The sequence below is a fragment of the Lonchura striata genome, unplaced genomic scaffold, assembly GCF_046129695.1.
Source record: "Lonchura striata isolate bLonStr1 unplaced genomic scaffold, bLonStr1.mat Scaffold_123, whole genome shotgun sequence".
Lineage (NCBI taxonomy): Eukaryota > Metazoa > Chordata > Aves > Passeriformes > Estrildidae > Lonchura > Lonchura striata.
The window spans coordinates 228,216-245,924 of NW_027461088.1; the positions used below are offsets into that span (position 1 = coordinate 228,216).

The 17,709-nt window shown below is 49.8% G+C and overlaps 2 protein-coding genes across 2 annotated transcripts in view; one reads left to right on the top strand and one right to left on the bottom strand.

Moving 5' to 3' along the window:
* The window catches only part of LOC110484679 (uncharacterized), a 351,442-nt gene that overhangs the window by 113,255 nt on the left and 220,478 nt on the right, over positions 1 to 17,709 (top strand). Inside the window, 1 exon segment of the mRNA XM_077790604.1 lies at positions 11,295 to 11,981. Within this exon segment, the coding sequence (XP_077646730.1) occupies positions 11,295 to 11,981 (687 nt within the window).
* Positions 13,062 to 16,141, bottom strand: LOC110472789 (class II histocompatibility antigen, B-L beta chain-like). Its single transcript, XM_077790601.1, has 4 exons — positions 16,010 to 16,141; positions 14,805 to 15,012; positions 13,781 to 14,057; positions 13,062 to 13,218 (listed from the first exon to the last, which is right to left on the bottom strand). Exons 1-4 carry the CDS (start codon positions 16,139 to 16,141, stop codon positions 13,062 to 13,064), a joined length of 774 nt encoding a protein of 257 aa, XP_077646727.1.

The window sequence follows — 17,709 nt, forward strand, 5'->3', positions numbered from 1 at the left end:
AAGAAAACCAAACAAAAACTGCACTGTATTAAAATATGTTAGCTTTAAACTATTTATTAGCTAGAAAAAAGAGTATACAAATTATTAAAAATAGATAGCAATAGGGAAGTCATCCAAGAAAAGAAAGAAAAAAAAAAAGATATATTAAAAAAATTATGACCCAGGTATCAGTCCAAAAATGAGAAAATAACGTTAAAAACTAGAAGTGGGGTAATGTATTATGAATGAAATAGTAGAAAAAAATTAAAATTCTTCCTTTTATGTGTTACAAGTGTTTTAATGTTTCTTCTTTGTTTAATCCCATGTTTTATTAGATTACCAATGGAGTCCAAAGAATACAAGTAAATAAAAAATATTGCTCAAGCCAAATGACTTATAAAAAATAAGAAGAAAGATTGTGAAAAATGCATATTTTATGATTGGCTTTTCACAAATATTACAATTAATATTATATGTGTAATGTTAGCAAGTTATGCTGTATTCATTCACTTAAGTAGTGTGTGAAATAAATTAATTGTGTAAGTTTCAGGTTCCAACATAATGTCAAAATAGAGACTATGTATGTGGTGGGAGGTTTTTTTTTTTTAGAATGAGATACTCGCTTCGAGGAACACCTAGATCATTAAAAAAAAAATAGTTTTGTTATCAAAATAAATTAATTTCTCCAAGCCCTACTCAGATTCGAAGATGCCTTAAGAATTAAAAAAACCAGTTAACATACAACAGTTTTTATTTTAAATAGAATGTATGCATAACCATGAAAGATATAGGAATATGAAACCAGCTATTGCTTTTAAAGCTATTCCTTTGTCCAAAAAGAATGCTTTTCATAACTTAGTGTCCAAGAGCATCCAGACGTCAGTAATTCTTTGCTTTTATTGTCTTATAATTATCCCAACTCTAAACTGTACTAATTTATTCGTATTATTATTTTTACAACAATGTTATTATTATGAAAGTTAAAAAATTTTAAAAACCCAGTAATTAGCGTTTTTCACAACGGCGATGCCTGAGAGGAGCTGTGAGCCCGCGGGCAGAGGGGCCCCGCTGGAGCAGCCTGTCCTGGCAGGACTGAGCCCGTGGCACAGTGACCCACGCTGCAGCACTCGGAGGGGGCTGTGCCCAGGGGATGGACTCCGCTCCGAGAAGTTCCTGGAGAAGTCTCGGCCGGGAGAGAGCGCAGGGTGCAGCAGGGAACGACTCCTGTCCCTGAGCAGAGGGAGAAGCCCCGGGGGATGAGCTGAGCATGGCCCCATTCCCTGTCTCCTGCCCTGCCGGGGGAGGAGGTGCAGCTGGGAGCAGGGAGGCGTGGGGAAAGCTGCATTTAAGGCTCTGCACTGACTTCTCCTTCTCCTGCTCCGAGTTTTTGGAGTTTTCTGCCAGAAATCTCTCCCTTCCCCCACCCACCCACAGGGCTTGGGGCAGATTCCCCTTTTCGGGGGAAATCAAAGCGAAGCACTGATGCACTAACGAGGGGCAGGAGAAGTGAGGCTCCTGGGCTTCCCGCAGAGGCGGAGGCACGGGAGGCGCAGGGCCGGGAAAGCCGTGGCGGGAGGCGCGGAGAAGTTTGTTTGTGTGGGCAGCTCAATCCCGGCTCGGCCCGGGCCCGTGCCGGGGCTGTTCCTCATCTCCGGCTTTCCCCTCACGCAGGCCGGGGGCGCCGAGAGCGCGGGGCGAGGCGGGGCCGTGCGCAGAGCCCGCCCCGAGCTCGCTGCCATTGGCCGCCGGTGCCGTCAGTCGCGGTTGCGGCGCGCTGATTGGTGGGAGCGGGGCGCGGCGCGGCCCCGGCGGCGGGCTGAGGGCGGCCGTGGCCGCGCAGCGCCGCCATTGGCCGAGCGGCTGTGCGGGCCCGGCAGCGGCGGCAGCGGCCGGAGCGCGGTGAGGCGGCGGCGGCGGAGCTCGGAGGCGGCCCCGGCGCAGGTGGGAGCCGCGCTGGGCTCTGCGGGGGCTCGGGGCTGGCTGCGGGCGGAGGGGGCGGCAGGGGGCTCCGGCGGCTCGCCGGTGCCGTGTCCGGCCCGTGCCGGCCCCGGGCTGAGGGCGCTGCGGGAGCGGCTGCCCGCGGTCTCCTTCCCGCCGGGGCCGGGCAGGAGCCGCTGCCGGAGCAGCGCTGGCTCGGCCCGGCTGCTGTGGGTAGGACAGAGGGGCTGCCCCGCGGCCGGGAGCGGGCGGGGAAATTCCCGTCGCCGGAGGTTCGTGTGCCCGGCGGAGAGCGAGGAGTCCTGTCAAAGTGACTTTATTGCCGAGCAGGGGCAGAGGCCGTGGGGCATTTGCCGTGCGCTCTCTGCCGTGGCTGTAGCCCGCAGCCTCCTTTTTATCCTCATTTTCCCGGCCGCATCTCCCTCTGGCTTTGCCCACCGGCTGAGTTCCTTGGAAGGTTCCGACTTCCCGATGCGCCTGCTGCCTGTCCTCGTTAATGTGCACCCTCCTTTTGTAGAACAGCCGATATTCATGGCTCTGTTAAGTCTTTGTTCTTCTCCTCCAAGTTCAGGAATGTAGCGGGACTTTGAGCAGCTGTCTGGGTCAATTTGGAACATTTATTGGAACTGATGGTTTCTCCCCTTATCTACAAGTGCCCGGCCCTATCTCCAGGCAGATTCACTCCTTGACTCTGTTTTGTCCTTCCCGGGTCCTCTTTGGTTTTGGGATTATTCTCGGTGCCCTCATTCCCTGTCCTTTTGTAGCCGTTTGTGGATCAGGAGGCCTGGCTGCCACCTGCATGCCCTGGCTCAGCTGCTGGATGAGCTGCACTGCCAAGGTGTGGAGCATGGTAAAAAGATGAGAGTTGCTGCAGCACAGAAGAGGAGAAGCAGCATTCCTTTAACCCCTGGTGTGCTGGGGAGCCAGGAAAGCGTGTCCCATTCCCATCCTTTCCATGTTTGGACCAATACATAAACTGCTCTCCTATTTCCTTTCTTATCTTTTTTAGCAGTTTTCTCGTCATCTCTTTGCCAACAGCAGTTTGAGCCATTTAGTTTTCCACAAACTCCTGCTTTTTCTGCTAAGAGATAATCTGATCCCATTCTCTGGTGAAATGTTGTGTTCCTCATTTCAGTGGCTTAGTCGGCAGGAAGGTCAGGAGCTGGAGCTGTCTGGTTGGTTCTTATTCTGAGGACAGCTTGTAATCAAATTATGCCATTCAAATGAAAAATGGGTTCTCTGTCTCCTGATATGAATTTGTGAGAAACGCCAATCACTTGGTTTTTAAAATGTTAGAAGTTTAATACTAGTAAAATGGTTATAAAAGTAGGAATACAATTAGACTAATAAAAATTTAGAGTTAGGACAATTGCAAGACATTAAAAAGCAAAGACTTGCAGATGTCCGGATGCTCTCTTGGGCACTTAAGCCACAACAACCATACCTTGTGAATAAAGGAATCACCCCTAAAAAAATACACTGTTGCATATTCTTATATCCTTCATGGTTATGCATACATTTTATTTAAAACAAGTAACTCTGTCTGTTGTATGTCAGCTGTTTTTTTTAATCCCCACGGCATGCTCCAGTCTGAGCATGGCCTGAAGAAATTAACTTCTTCTAGTAAGAAATCCATAAATTGCTCTTCTCTGGAGAATTTAGGTGTTCCTTGAGCGAATTTAGGTGTTCTCATTCCTTAACCCCCCCCCGCCACACACACATATGCATGTTTTCTCTTTTAACTACTAAAGCTTCATTTTATCTACAAAGCTACGTTTACCGTACTATTAAAATGTTCATACAGCACAAGTTATCAATATAACATAATACATATAGTAACTATCTGCACAGAGCCATATAACATGCATTTTTCACAAAATCATTTTGGTTCCCAGGGGCTGGTCCATGGTGTTGTAGGATTTGTTCTGGTGGCCGTTCATCTTTTCCCCATGTTTGGGTGCTCCCTCAAGCTGGGGCTGCATCAATTGACCATTTTTTTTCTTACTCCTTCATCATATACTTGAATTCCAACTGATTTCCCTGAACTTGTTCTAGCAAAACCCCCAGTGCTCTGATACACCCTGTACAGCACAGACAGTGACAGCAGATGTTGGAGTGGGCAGAGGGATGATCCCCCCCTTATTTTAGTGAAGTTTTCCCATCATTCTCCATTTGCTGTTTCCCTTTGCAGCTTCAGCCATTTCTGTTGCAGAGTCAGAGATCCTCAGCATGGGCTCTGCCTTCAGCTGTGCAGATTCCATCCCTGCAAGCAGGCAGAGCCTGGGGTGTGGGGCAGAGGGAATCAGCCAATTCCTGTCCCAGGCAAGAAGAGCCAGGTACATTGTCCCCAGTTTGCCCCTGCAGTGTTAATTTGCATTTCTGAAGCTTCTCCTGGGTGCCTGGAATGCAGCTTCTCTTCCACAGCAGCCTTCAGCAGCCTCAGTTGTGCACCCCCCCACAACCTGCTGCTTTTTTTTTTTCCTTCAAATCATCTATTTATTGTTTATGAGTTAAAGGGTCACCTTTAAATCTCATCTAGTTTTGAAAATTTTGAAAAACTCTAATCACTTGGTTTTTAAAATTTTAAAAGTTTAATAATAATAACATGGTTATAAAAATAACAATACAATTAGAGTTAGGACAATTACAAGACAAAAAGAGCAAAGAATTACGGATGTCCAGATGCTCTTGGACCCTAAGTCAAGAAAAGCTTGACTTGTGAACAAAGGAATCACCCTTAAACCAAGACACTTGTTGCATATTCATACATCCTTCATGGTTATGCATACATCCTATTCTAAACAAGAAACTCTGTTGTATGTCAACTGTTCCCTTTAATCCCCTGGCGTCTTCAAGTCTGAGCAAGGCCTGAAGAAATTAGCTTCTCCTGATAAGAAGCCATAAATTCCTCTCCTTTGGAAGATTTAGGTGTTCTTCGAAGTGAGTATCTCATTCCTAAAAAGAAAACTCCCCCCACATACATAATCTCTATTTTAACATAATGTTGTAACCTAAAACTACACTTAACACAATATATAAAGAGAATTAATACAGCATAACTTTCTAACATTACATATACATTATTCATTGTACCATTTGCGAAAAGCCAATCATAAATATGCATTTTTCACAATCCCGCCTCTTATTAATTATAAATCATTTGGCTTGAGCAATATTTCCTGTCCTCTTGCATTTTTTGGACTCTGTTGGTAATCAAATAAAACATGGGATTAAACAAAGAAGAAATATCAAAACACTTGTAACACATAAAAGGAAGAATCCTAATTTCTTCCAGCATCCCATTCTCAATACCTTACCCCACCTGCTAGTTTTTAACGTTATTTTCCCATTTTTGGACTGATACCTGGGTCATAATTTTTTTCTGATATCCTTTGTTTTTTCCAGGATGACATCCTCATTGCCATCTATTTTCAACAATCTGTACACCCCATTCTTTAGCCAATAAATAGCGTAAAGCCAACCTATTTTAATGCACTGCAGGTGATGTTTGGCTTTGCAGACTCCATATTAATTCCAATGCCTGAGCAGCTTTGTTTATTATCTTCTCTATAACTGCTTGGAGTCATTTAATATGATTCAGGATATAATTTGGTGTTAATACAAAGCTAGACTGCTGTGCTTGTTTTACCTTTTTTTTTACTAATTGTCTCTACCGAATCTTGGACTATATTTCTAAGATCAAATGTAAAACAAATCCATCTCTCTCCTTTTGGACATTCCATGCCCCAAGTATTACTACTTTTTCCTGAATTCTTTGTAATGTGATAATTTTCCCCCTTTTTCCTGAAGGTACTTGATTTGGATGGGTTATAACAGTGGCTGTTGACATGGGTGTGTGTAACAAAAAGGAACTTTGGTTTCTTTCCATGTGATACTTTCTGTAGCATTTGTGACACGATCTTGCTGCTATCTCAGAACGGAAAAGACAACAAATGAGAGACAGAAACAGGAATGACAGAGGTCTGGCATGGCTTATACCCCCACCTCCCCTGCCTGTGGGGCTGCTGCCCACAGCAGGTACGTGTGATCTTCTCGCTGGTGAGTACAGTGCTCAATCCAGGCTTGCCCTCTGTTTCCCTTGTCACTCCTTTTTTACTCATTTCCAGGCAAATTGTTTTTGACACCTTTTAACTGTGGTTTCCCACCATTCCTCAGGTATCTCTCAGTCCACAGGCATTGATAATCCCCATCTACAAAACCAATTTATTACTTCAGTTTTTGAGGTCTTTCTGTATAGGGGATTGATTCAGTACTCAATACTTCTTGCCACGAGAACATAGATTTTGTGAGCTACAATGCCAATTATTCTCATAATTTAAACATTCACTTATAACCCAGCTGCCATGTCCAATATGGGGATGAATCAAATAAAGTATACAGCATAGTATTAATGGCAATTTCCCTTCTTGCCTGTACAAGTCACAGGCTAAGGCCAGACTATCAGAACTCTTTGACTCAAACACTGCCGATCCTCCTGTTTGAAGTGGCAGTGTTCCTCTGCCAAGGAGGTGTCGGAGGCGTCTCAGGGCTTATTCAGGCAGGGCTTAGAACCAGTGATGCAAGCTTTGCCTTATTTCTCAGTTAGGTGTTATTCTTTGTACCTGCCTTGGATCATTTGGCTCTTCCCAAACCATTACCACCCAGTCCTGGTTGAAAGTCAATTTGGTATCACCTGGTTTAGATGTGATAGTCCATTCCTCACGTTTCTTCACCAATTCTTTTATTTTGCTGGCATGAATTCACCCTCTTTTCCATGGTTGGGATTGCTGCTTTAGTAGTACCTGGAAAGGACTTCTTAATAACACAGTGTTAAAAGAAAAACAATACTGCATTAACTTTCACCATTAGTTTTCTTCAAAACTTTCTGGGTTTAACTAAAAACTTTTTCTATAGCTGCTTCTTCTTCTTGTATCCAGCTGTGCTAATTGCTGCAGAGGCCAATTCTTCTTCTTGTGAGCTATAATTAGTTAAATAAAAAAAGACTAGCCCAAATTTAACACAAGATGTATCACATCTCTTGGTTTTTTGCTTTTTAGGCAACATCCAACTGTTTTAGTCTTACAGACCCATTCTTCAAAACAAAAGCCTCCTTTCCTTAACAACAAAAATCAGAAGGAAAAAAAAGAAGTCTTGTTTAAAAAAATAAAGCACATTGTGAGAGTCAGCTATCTCTGCTTTGATCTTATCTCTATTGGTGGTCCAGCTCTCCCTCTTTTTCACAGCTTTGCCTTTGACTGTACTTCCTCACTCCCCTCCCCTTGTTGCCACTCTGTCTAGCAGGAATGGGGGAGAACTTAGAAATAGCTGCGGTATGGGGACTTTGGGGTGTATTTCGCTCTCCCTCTTTCTCTTTCTCTCTCTTTCCCTTTCTCTCTCTTTCTCTTTTTCTCTCTTCTTCTCTCTTCTCCCTTTCTCTCTCTTTCGCCCTCTTTTTCTCTCTTCACATTTCAACATCCACATTCCAATATCAGTCCACTTTCTAACATTAGTCCTACATCCTGGAGAGGTGAGTCTGCCAATCACCTCTCCCTCCTTTTTCAACTTCCTTACAAATTTAATTACTGTTGTTATGTGTGTTCTGCAGGCCTTTAATTCACGGCACCCTCCACCAAGGGCTACCAGCTACCCACAGCTGACAGTGCTAAAACTAAAGACTTATTTTGCTGTCACAATTTTCCATTCACAAACTTGAAAGGGTTGTAGGAACAAGGTAAACAAAAACTTACTTCTGAAGTGATCTTGCCTGCAGTAAAAAATTTAAGGCAATGCTTGTTAGTGCAATATAATTTGCAAAGAAGCCAAGGTTTGATTTGGGAAGGGCATCTGAGGACACAGAGCATGAGTTTTACCAATCTATAATTTGAAGAGGGAATAGACAAAATGTGGATACAGTGGGGGAGACAGCAAGTAAGGAATTTATCTCTGCAATACTCTCTTTTTGACTGCCAGGAGACACTCTCTGAAGAGGTTCTTACAGTATAAACAATAACTGGATGGGAAGAGGCACTCTTGAATTTAAGCTTTGGTGTCAAAGTAGGAAACTGCCCCTGAGCACTGCAGTGCTGGAGCACCCTGCCTGCAAACTCACCAGAGGCAAGCCACTGCTGCCACGCTGCAGGGCTGCCTGCAGCACAGAGGGAACCATGGCCAAGCCCTCCCTGCAGGCCTGGGCAATCCACACAAGGAATCACAATTGCTTCATAGCTCTCTAACTCATTCAAGAAATAGGAAACTGTAGTAAACAGAGATCTCCCTCACCATCTTTTTCATATGTGTGTGTCACACACCCACTGTGATGCTGGAAGTAACAAACTGTTTACATTAGAAGATACTGAAACTTTTTCTTTATTTAGCTTTGTAGTTTCCCTTTTCTATATGTAGCCACCTCCCATTGTGGGAAAAAATGAGCCCTATTTTTTTACAAGTGTTTTGTATGCACAATTTTATTTGCTGTTCTAGATACACTGCAAGTAGTTAGCACTTCCAGAAAAAACAGCAAACAAACAAAACAAAAAAACGAAGAAAGCAAAACACATTTGGGTACATGAAAAAAGAACTGGTTGGAAGGAAAATTGTTTCTCATTGACCTACCAAGCAGCTGGTGTTACCTTTATTTTAACTTTACACACTGAGAACACTTGATTGAACAGCCTGCGTTGACTCAAATTAATAGCAGGTTTTGCTATGTCACAGCTGTAAACTAGTTTTTCAATCCTAGAGTACAGTAAGTTATGTATTTCAAGATAAAAATCACAATGCAAATTGGAAGAAATTTAGTACTGCATGAGGTGTGCACACAATTAATTTACCTCTAGAAGTCAGTTTATGGCTTTCCTCTACCAGGATTGCAGTAGCTGCTATAGCTTGAATACACACTGGCCAGCCTTGATTTACTGGATGCCACATCTTTGATAAATAAGCCACGGGTCTCTTTACTCCTCCCCACTCTTGAAACAAAACCCTATGAGCTACCCCCTTTTTTTCATTTACATACAAATGAAAGGGTTTTGCCAGTGAAGGTAAGCTTAAAGTTGATATTGGGGCTAGTTTTAACTTCTTTTTTCTTAGTTTTTCATTACCCTTTTTGATCCATTTTATATCATCTCCCTCTGTCAGTTTTTTTTATTCAAAAATTTTACTGCCTGTGTATATCCTTCAATCCATAATCTATAATATCCCAATAATCTGAGTATCTTTCTGATTTCCCCCTTTGAAGAGGGAGGGGGAAGGGATAGAATCCCTGTGTTTCAGTCTGGGTTGAGCTTCCAACTACCCTTACTAAGCAAGTGTCCAAGATATTTTACCTCTGATTCTACAAATTGCAGCTTCCCTTTTGATACCCTTAATCTTTTTTCCCCAAGAAAATTCAAAAGCTTTATAGTAGCCTCTCCAGCTTCAGCTTCCCCAGAAAGTAAAAGATTATCCACTTATTGGATAATTTGTATTTCAGGGGGAGTGGGGAAAGTTTGTAGTATTGTTTCTAAATCTTGTCCAAATAAGTTTGGGGATTCTGTAAGCCCCTGTGATAGTTTTGTCCATCTTAATTGCTGTTTTCTCCAGTTAGTGGGTCCTTCCATTCAAAAGCAAAGATAACTTGCTCTCCTGGGCTAATGGGCAAGCCCAAAAGGCATCTTTAAGGTCTACTGCACTAAACCACTGATGCTGGGGAGGAACTTTACTGAAAAGAGTATAAGGATTTGGTACCACTGGATAGCGGGTCTGAGTTCCTTTGTTAACCTCCCTTAAGGCTTGTACCAGTCTATAGCTCCCGTCAGGCTTCTTTACTGGGAGTATTGGGGTATTATGGGGAGACATACAAGGTTCTAATGTCCCATCCTTTGTTAGTCCTTCTATTACTGGCTTTAAACATTCCCGTCCTTCTAAAGATACAGGATACTGCCATACATGTATGGGACAATTTTTTTTTCCTCAGTTGTAATCTTTATGGGGTCAATATTTAATCTTTCCCTATTTCCCTCCCCAGCCCAAACTTCCTTGTTAATTCTTCTTCCATCATCCTGGCCTAGTTTTAAAAGTCTAGCTGTCATCTTCCCATCTTCTGGAACAACCCCTATTCCTAATTTCACCTGTAAATCTTGTCCCAATAAATTGCTACCTGCCCCTGGGACCAAGAAAACATCCCTCATCCAAAATTTAGTTTCTCCCTCTATTACCACATTTTTAATAATGGGTACTGTGAAACTCTCTCCTTTTGCTCCTGTTACTTTTACGGTATCTTTGCTTACACTATAACCTTTTGGAATATTTAACAGAAAGGTTAATTCTGCCCCTGTGTCTACCACAAATTCCAATTTTTCTTCTTGGGGACCCACTCTTGAAATTATCTCAGCATTCCTCACCTGGACCCACCTGCACCCCCCCTCGGCCCCATGGCCCCGCGAGGGGAATTTGGGGAGGTGGGAGTGGGGCAGCGCCAAGGCCGGGCCCCCCCGCGCTGTCCTGGCGGGAGCGGCTGCAGTGGGGACCGAGTGCGGGCGGGAGCGGCCGAGAGCCCAGCGCTGCCCCAGCCCGACCTGCCCCAGCTCCATCCCTGCCCCTGCGCTGGGATGCTGTGGGTGTGGGGGGAAGAGGGAGCCGGCAGTGGGTGCTGGGCCTGGGGGCAGGAGGAGAAGGGAAGGAGAAGCAGGCTTGAGGAACAGAATGGTCAAAAGATGCAAGTGGCAGGAAAGGGTGGGATTGTGCAGGAGAAGGAGGAATAGCAAGAGGAAGAGGAGTGTGAGGAAGAGCAAAGACACAGGAGGAGGAGGAGGAGGAGCAGAAAGAGGAAGCAGCAGAAGGTTCCACCCCTCCCTGTGTCTGCAGCCTCCCCCCAGCCCCAGGAGTGCTGCTCCCCCCACATGCAGCAGGTGACTGTGGAGGGGGATCCACGATTTTCACGGGGTGAATCTTGGTGTTTCTGAGCTTTATTGGGCTAAATGTTGGTGCTTTGGTTTTATGTGGGAACTGAATCTTTATCTTGTAGAGGAGGTTTTTGCTGACTTGTGATGTTCAGGGAGTTTTTGATTTGTGTCTTGAAGTTTGTGGGACTTTTGGGCTGAATCTTGGTGTTTTGGAGGTTCTTACAGACACAAGATTCCCAATGACTTCCAGGGATGGACTTGGGCAAGGCGGAACCTCCAGTCCAAGCAGCTCTTCTCTTGTTTTTCCCTCTAACCAGGATTTGTCATTTCCAGGGTGTGGCTGAATGGAGGAGGAGGAAAAGCCCCGGAGATGCTGCAGGAGGAGGAGCTGCAAACCCAGCCCAGGGAGCTGCAGGGAGGAAAGAGCCCCCTGAGCCAGGAAGGCGGGCAGAGATCCAGGCGGAGCTCGGAGCTGGTGCAGAAGCCTCATGGCAGGGAGAAGCCCCACAAGTGCTTGGAATGTGGGAAGGGTTTCAGGTGGAGCTCCAGCCTCATCCGGCACCAGAGGATCCACACTGGGGAACGGCCCTACGAGTGTGGGGAGTGTGGGAAGAGGTTTCAGAGAAGCTCCAGTCTCCTCAGACACAAGCGGAGTCACACAGATGAGAGGCCCTTCCTCTGCCCTGACTGCGGGAAGGGCTTCAAGGACAACTCCCACCTCATCAGGCACCGGCACATCCACACCGGAGAGAGGCCCTACGAGTGTGGGAAGTGTGGGAAGAGCTTCATACAGAGGTCTAGCCTGTTCGAACACCAGGTGATCCACACTGGGGAACGGCCCTATGAGTGCTTGGAATGTGGGAAGAGCTTTGGGTGGAGATCCCAACTGAAAGCACACCAGCGCATCCACACTGGGGAGAGGCCCTACGAGTGTCCCCAGTGTGGGAAGAGGTTTCAGACCAGCTCCAATCTCCTCCTTCATGAGCGGATTCACACAGAGGAGAGGCCCTTCCGCTGCCCCGACTGCGGGAAGGGCTTCAACCGCAACTCCAGCCTCACTGAGCACCGGCGCATCCACACTGGAGAGAGGCCCTACGAGTGTGGGAAGTGTGGGAAGAACTTCTCCGGGAGCTCTCAACTGACACAACACCAACGGAGGCACCACTAAGGGAAGCCCTGTGAGTGCCCCGAGTGAGGGAAGAGCTTGGAGTGAGGGAAGAGAGTGAGGGAAGAGCTTGGTGAGCTGCTGCAGCTCCATCCCCCATGGGAGGATCCGGGCTGGATGATCCCCAGTGACCCCCATGGGGCAGAGCCCTGGTGTCCCCGTATGGGGAATAAAACAGAGAGTAAAGCAATGGAGCTGATCAAGGGGCCCGATATCTGAGGCCTGACTGAGCAGAAACTGTGGGAGACACAGACACACTTGAAGTCTCCCTGGGCAAGAAGACTGACCAAGCAACATGGTGTGAGTCTTTGTGATAACATAAATGTTCCCAGGTTACTGGATGTCACGAAGAATGTGTAACCAATGGGAAATTGTTACCAGAAACAGAGCCCTATATAAGCACCATACAAGTTAATCCCTGTATAAACACCTGGTACACTGAATAAAATTGGTTTTGGTCTAAACTCGGATGTCCCCGTCTCTCCATGGTGGATAACCCTGTTGTGGGTGATCCCCGTTGGGTGGGGGAAGGTGCTGGAGGGATTTCTTTCCCTTCTCCTGGTGCTGCCGTGGTTTGGTTGGTAATAAATTCCCTCCCTGTGCCCAGGCCGGGTCTGTTGTCCCCGTGCCGGTGCTCGGGGCGGGATCTCTCCCGTTCCTTCTCTGCACTGCCGGGCCTCTCCTCAGCCAATGAGAGAACGCGGTGGAGAAGAGTCAGCCAATCAGCGAGAGCGGGGCTGATGACTCACCAGTTGCCGGGCAGACCCGCAGCAGGCAGTGTTCCCCACCTGGACCCGCCCTCCCTGCCCAGGGCCGGCCCCGCCGTGGGGTCCCCCCAAGTCCCTCCCCAGTGCCCCCAGGAACTGGGCTGGGTTTAACTGGGAAGCTTTACTGGGAACACTGGGAGCAGGCGGGCAGGGGCAGAGGGACAGCAGGGCTGGGGGACACTCGATCCCCCCCAAAATCAGCGTGGGGATGGAGCGGGGATCCCGGCCGGGTCCGGGGCCACGGGGAGGGGCTCTCACTGCCAGTGGCTCAGGAGCTCTGTGGGCAGAGTAAAGGGGGTGACACCGGGCTGGGGTCCCCGGGGGGACCATTCACATTCTGGGGGAGGTGGGATACGACTCACGGGACCCCCCTTTCTTGTGCAGGTAGAACCAGATCCCCAGTGCCAGGAAGATGAAGCCCAACTCGGAGTCTCCAGTTCCTGCCAGCATCTTGCTGTGGCAGCATCCAGCAGCATCTCTGGGGTCTCCGCAGGGGTCAGGACCCCCCAGAAACTCTCACAGGCACCCAGGCCCCTCCAAGCACCCTCCTGGTTGCTCCCAACCTACTCAGGATCCCTGAAACCTCCCTCTTGATCCCTTCCTCACCTTCCCAGGACCCACCAAAGCCCCTCCCGTCCCTCTCAGTATCCCACAGCCTCCTTCCAGTTGTCCCCCACTGCTCCAGGACCCCCAAACTCTCTCTCATTCCCTTCCCAGCCCCACCAGGGTTCATCCAGACCCCTCCCAGTCTCTTCCCAGCACAACCAACCTTGTCCCAATCTCTGCTCTTCCATCCCCAATCTCCATCCAGCTCTTCCAGGCTCACTCACATCCCTCCCAGTCACACCCAGCACACCCAAACTCCCTCCCAGTGTCCACCAGGACCCCCAGAACCCCATCCCACCCTCCCCAGTATCCTTCAAACCCCTTCTTAGCCTTTCCAAATCCACAACCTCCTCTCCCAGTTGAAACCAGGCTCTCCAACTCCCTCCCAGTTGAAACCAGCACATCCCAGTGGCTGTCCCAGTGCCCCCAATTCCTCCCCTGTATCCCAGTGCTGGCTCAGGGGGTGCTCCAGGCTGACGTGCTCCACCTGGCAGGTGGAGGTGAGCCCGGCCCGGGTTGAGGTTTCCAGCAGCACCAGGAGCTGGTGGGTCCAGTCCCCTTTGGGGACCATGTCGGTGGCCACCACAGAGAGCTCCTGCTGGCCCTGGAACCACCTCAGCTGGGTGTGGGCCGGGTAGAAATCCACCAAGGAGCAGAGCAGGTGGCCGGGGCTGGGCTGGGAGCTCGAGGGCAGAAGAGAGATGGACAAGGTGGGGGTGACTGGGAGAGAGCGGGAACACACTGGGATCAGCTGGGAGAAACGTGGAGAGAGAGGGGAGGGGTGGTGTGGCCTTGGGGCAGACTGGGAATGGACTGAGAGGGACTTGGAATGAACTGGGAAAGACTGGGATGATACTCAGAGAGAGGGGAGGGGATGGGGGACACTGGCAGAGGGTGGAGATCTCGGAGTGAACTGGGGAGGAACTGGGAATGGGCTGGGAAGGAGTGGGAGGGACTGGGGCGGCACTGGGAGGAACTGGGAATGGGCTGGGAAGGAGTGGGAGGGACTGGGGCGGCACTGGGAGGAACTGGGAATGGGCTGGGAAGGAGTGGGAGGGACTGGGGCGGCACTGGGAGGAACTGGGAATGGGCTGGGAAGGAGTGGGAGGGACTGGGGCGGCACTGGGAGGAACTGGGAATGAAGCGCGCGGCACTGGGAGGCCGAGTCCAGTGCGGGGCACGCGGCGCTGCGGGTCTGCCTGGCAACTGATGAGTCATCAGAGACTCGCGCTCTGATTGGCTGAGGGGCGGCAGCGCCACGCCAGGCTGAGATGGACAGCCGGGAGGCACTGGGAGAGACTGGGATGGACTGGGAGAGCCACGGGGGTCAGTGGCAGGGACAGAAGGTCTCGGGGATGGGCACAAGGAGGGCTGAGGGCTCTGGGGCGATTCCCAGGGAGGTTTTGAGGGGCCTCAGGGTCATTGCCAGAGCAGGGCTCGAGGGCACACGCTGTGCCCCACGCTCACCTCGGCGCTCCGTGAGGAACGGGCTGAGATACTCGTGGTTGTACCGGCAGAGCCAGCCCACCGCAGTCCTTCTTTGCTCCATAACGTGCGGGTCGCTGTTGCAGTACCTGGCTGCTGTCCCTGGAGTATCTGTCCCGTGGTATCTGTGGGTACCATGCAAAGGCCTTTTCTGCTTCTTTACCCGGCACTCTCCTTGTAGCAGTTCAGGCTGGAACAAATGGCTCCCAGAACAGGGACCTTGGGCAGTTGTCCAGTCCCGGAGAGCGTCTCCTGAAGGTCATCGGATCCGGGATCTTTGGGAATTCAAGCGCCGTTTGGGACCAGCTCCAGGAGGAGCTTCTTCCTTCGCTTTGTGAGGACTGTTTCTCCTGGCCTGTCGGCACCCCTTTGGAATTCTGAGGGAAGGCTGCCGCTTTGGAAGGGAAGCTTTCAGAATCCAAAGGACCGGCAGGAGCCCACCAGCCCCCTCGAGGTTTCGCTTTTCCTTTGTGTCCCTCGCATTGGTGAGTACTCGCAGCGTGGGCTGCCAGGTGCCCGGGGGAGAGCACCACACATGAACACATTTATCTTAAGTTAATCCTTTTGCCTCGTGGGGGGGAATTTTGGGTTGTTTGGGGAACATGGACAATCATTTATCCCCAGCTCAACGAGAGATTTATATTCAGATTAAAGCAACTTTAGTACTAGGGAACATTTCATTTAAAAAGAGGGATCTTAAAACTTTTGTTCAGTTTTTGTTTGAGCACTTTCCTGATGCTTCCCAGGAAGATGTTTCATCAGTTTCGTTCTGGGGAAAAGATTGGTGATGCATTTATGATATACAAACGGGGGGAAATTATAAAGTGGGCAAGTTTAATCCTATTTTTGATTTGATTTTTAAATTAGTAAAGCCTAAGAGAGAAAGTTGGGTCCCTGGTTCTTGTTCCCCGTGTTCCTCCCTCCCTGATCCTAACCCTGCTTCCCCTATGGGTGGGATGGGAGCCAGACCCTGCCCACGGGCACAGGGCTGTCACCTACTCCCTGCTGCCTCCTGCCCCACTCAGTCCCTCTCTCGGGCTGGCCCTGGCCACTCCAGCCCGAGCCTTCCCCGCTCCCTTGTCCCCGACTGCCCTGTCCCCAGTTTGGTCCCCAGCTCCAGGAATGTCAGTTGTACAGCCCCGCCTCGGGTCCCTCCCCTGCGCTTGCAGCTGCGTCGATGGTGTCACCGTCGGGACCAGCCCCTTCTGTCCCCTGCCCACATCCCCGAGTGGGCCCTTGAGGGTGGTTCCCTCCTTCTCCAGCCCATCCCGGTTCCCACGCCGCGGAACCGAACGCGGGCCTGGCTGGAAGCCCGCCATGCTGGCCTGCAGGCCCCGAGTCACCGGGCCCCACCGCTCCGCCGGAGGCTGCGCGCTCCAGCGCGCCCCGACCCACCTTCCGAAGAGGATAAGGACGGCGGCACCCCGGCAGTAACAACAGGCCGGGAGGAGGCTGGACACGGATCAGGGAGGAGCCCTGCGGGATGGGGACCTGGACTTGGTGAGAGATCTCGATTGCCTTGCGGCGCCTGTCATCATTAAACGGGGAAAGGAGCCGCGATGGGAGCGGATTCCTCACACTGAGGGGAAGGAGTTGAGAAAAGCGGCCAGAGACTATGGCCGCAATTCTCCATATTTTAAAAATGTATTGGACTAAACTTTCACAGGACATACCTTAATTCCCCATGCCTTCCATTACATTACCACTGCACTATTGCAGTGGAAAAAACTTTTAAAGCCAATCCTATCCAAGTATGACTTGAGTGAAGTTTTAGGCGAAGGCCAGGAAGGCCCTGAGGCTTTGGCAGGAGAGGGGGAATTCAGCAGACCAGAGGATCAGGTCATGCTGCCCAACAATGTCTTAGATGACATCAAATCTGCTGCAAAGACTGCTCTTTTAAAAATCCCTGGTGGAACCACCCTTGTCCAAAACTTTTCTTCAATCCATCAGGGGGTTGAAGAGACATTTGTTAAGTTTGTTGACCACCTCCCAGAGGCCATTGATCGCCAAATTGATAATGTAGAGGCCAGGGATGAACTCCTGGGAAAAATGGCAATGTCTAATGCCAACCCGGAAACCAAAAAGCTTCTCGGAGCTCTTCCCCAAAATCCAGAGCCACTCATCCCACAGATGGTCGACACCTGCACTAAGGCCTCTTCTTCAGAAACTGCTTTAGCCCTGGCCATGAGCAAAGGGGTGGGGGAGGCAGTGGTGCCCATTAACAACGAGAGGTGCTTGAACTGTGGCCAGTTGGGCCATTTCCAAGCAAACTGCCCTCACTGGCCTCCTGTGCACTTTAACTGACCTCGCTGCCCTCTCCAGAACACCTAGAAATGATCAGCCCTCGCAGCGTCCGGGAAACGGGCGGGGAGCGCGGCGCGGTCCCGCACGGAGACAACGAGCGGCAGCCGCGGCCCCGGGGCCGAGGGCGGGCGGGCGAGGCCGGCGGGCGGGCAGCCCCGCCGGGGGCGGCTCAGAACCGCAGTCCTGGGGCGAAACTGCCGCCCCCGCCCCGCTGCTGCTCCGGAGCTCCTGCGCCCGCAGCGTCCGCGGGCACCGGCCGGGACAGAGCCGGGAAGGAGAAGGGGCCGAGCCTCGGCGCGGCCGCCAGCGCCAGGAGCGGGACGAGCCCCGCACGGCAGCGCCCCAGCACCGGCGCCACGTCCAGCATCACCAACACACACGCAAACCCGCTGGCCAAGGTGAAAAAGTCCTTGCCATGAACGTTCTGGGGACAGGAAATGGTTCAATGTCAAAAACAGATACGGTTTCATAACCCTGAATGATAACAAACAAGATGTGTTTGTTCAACAGACTGCTATAAAAAAGAATAACCGCAGGAAATAACTCCACAGTCTAGGAGATGTAGAAATTGTGGAATGTAATA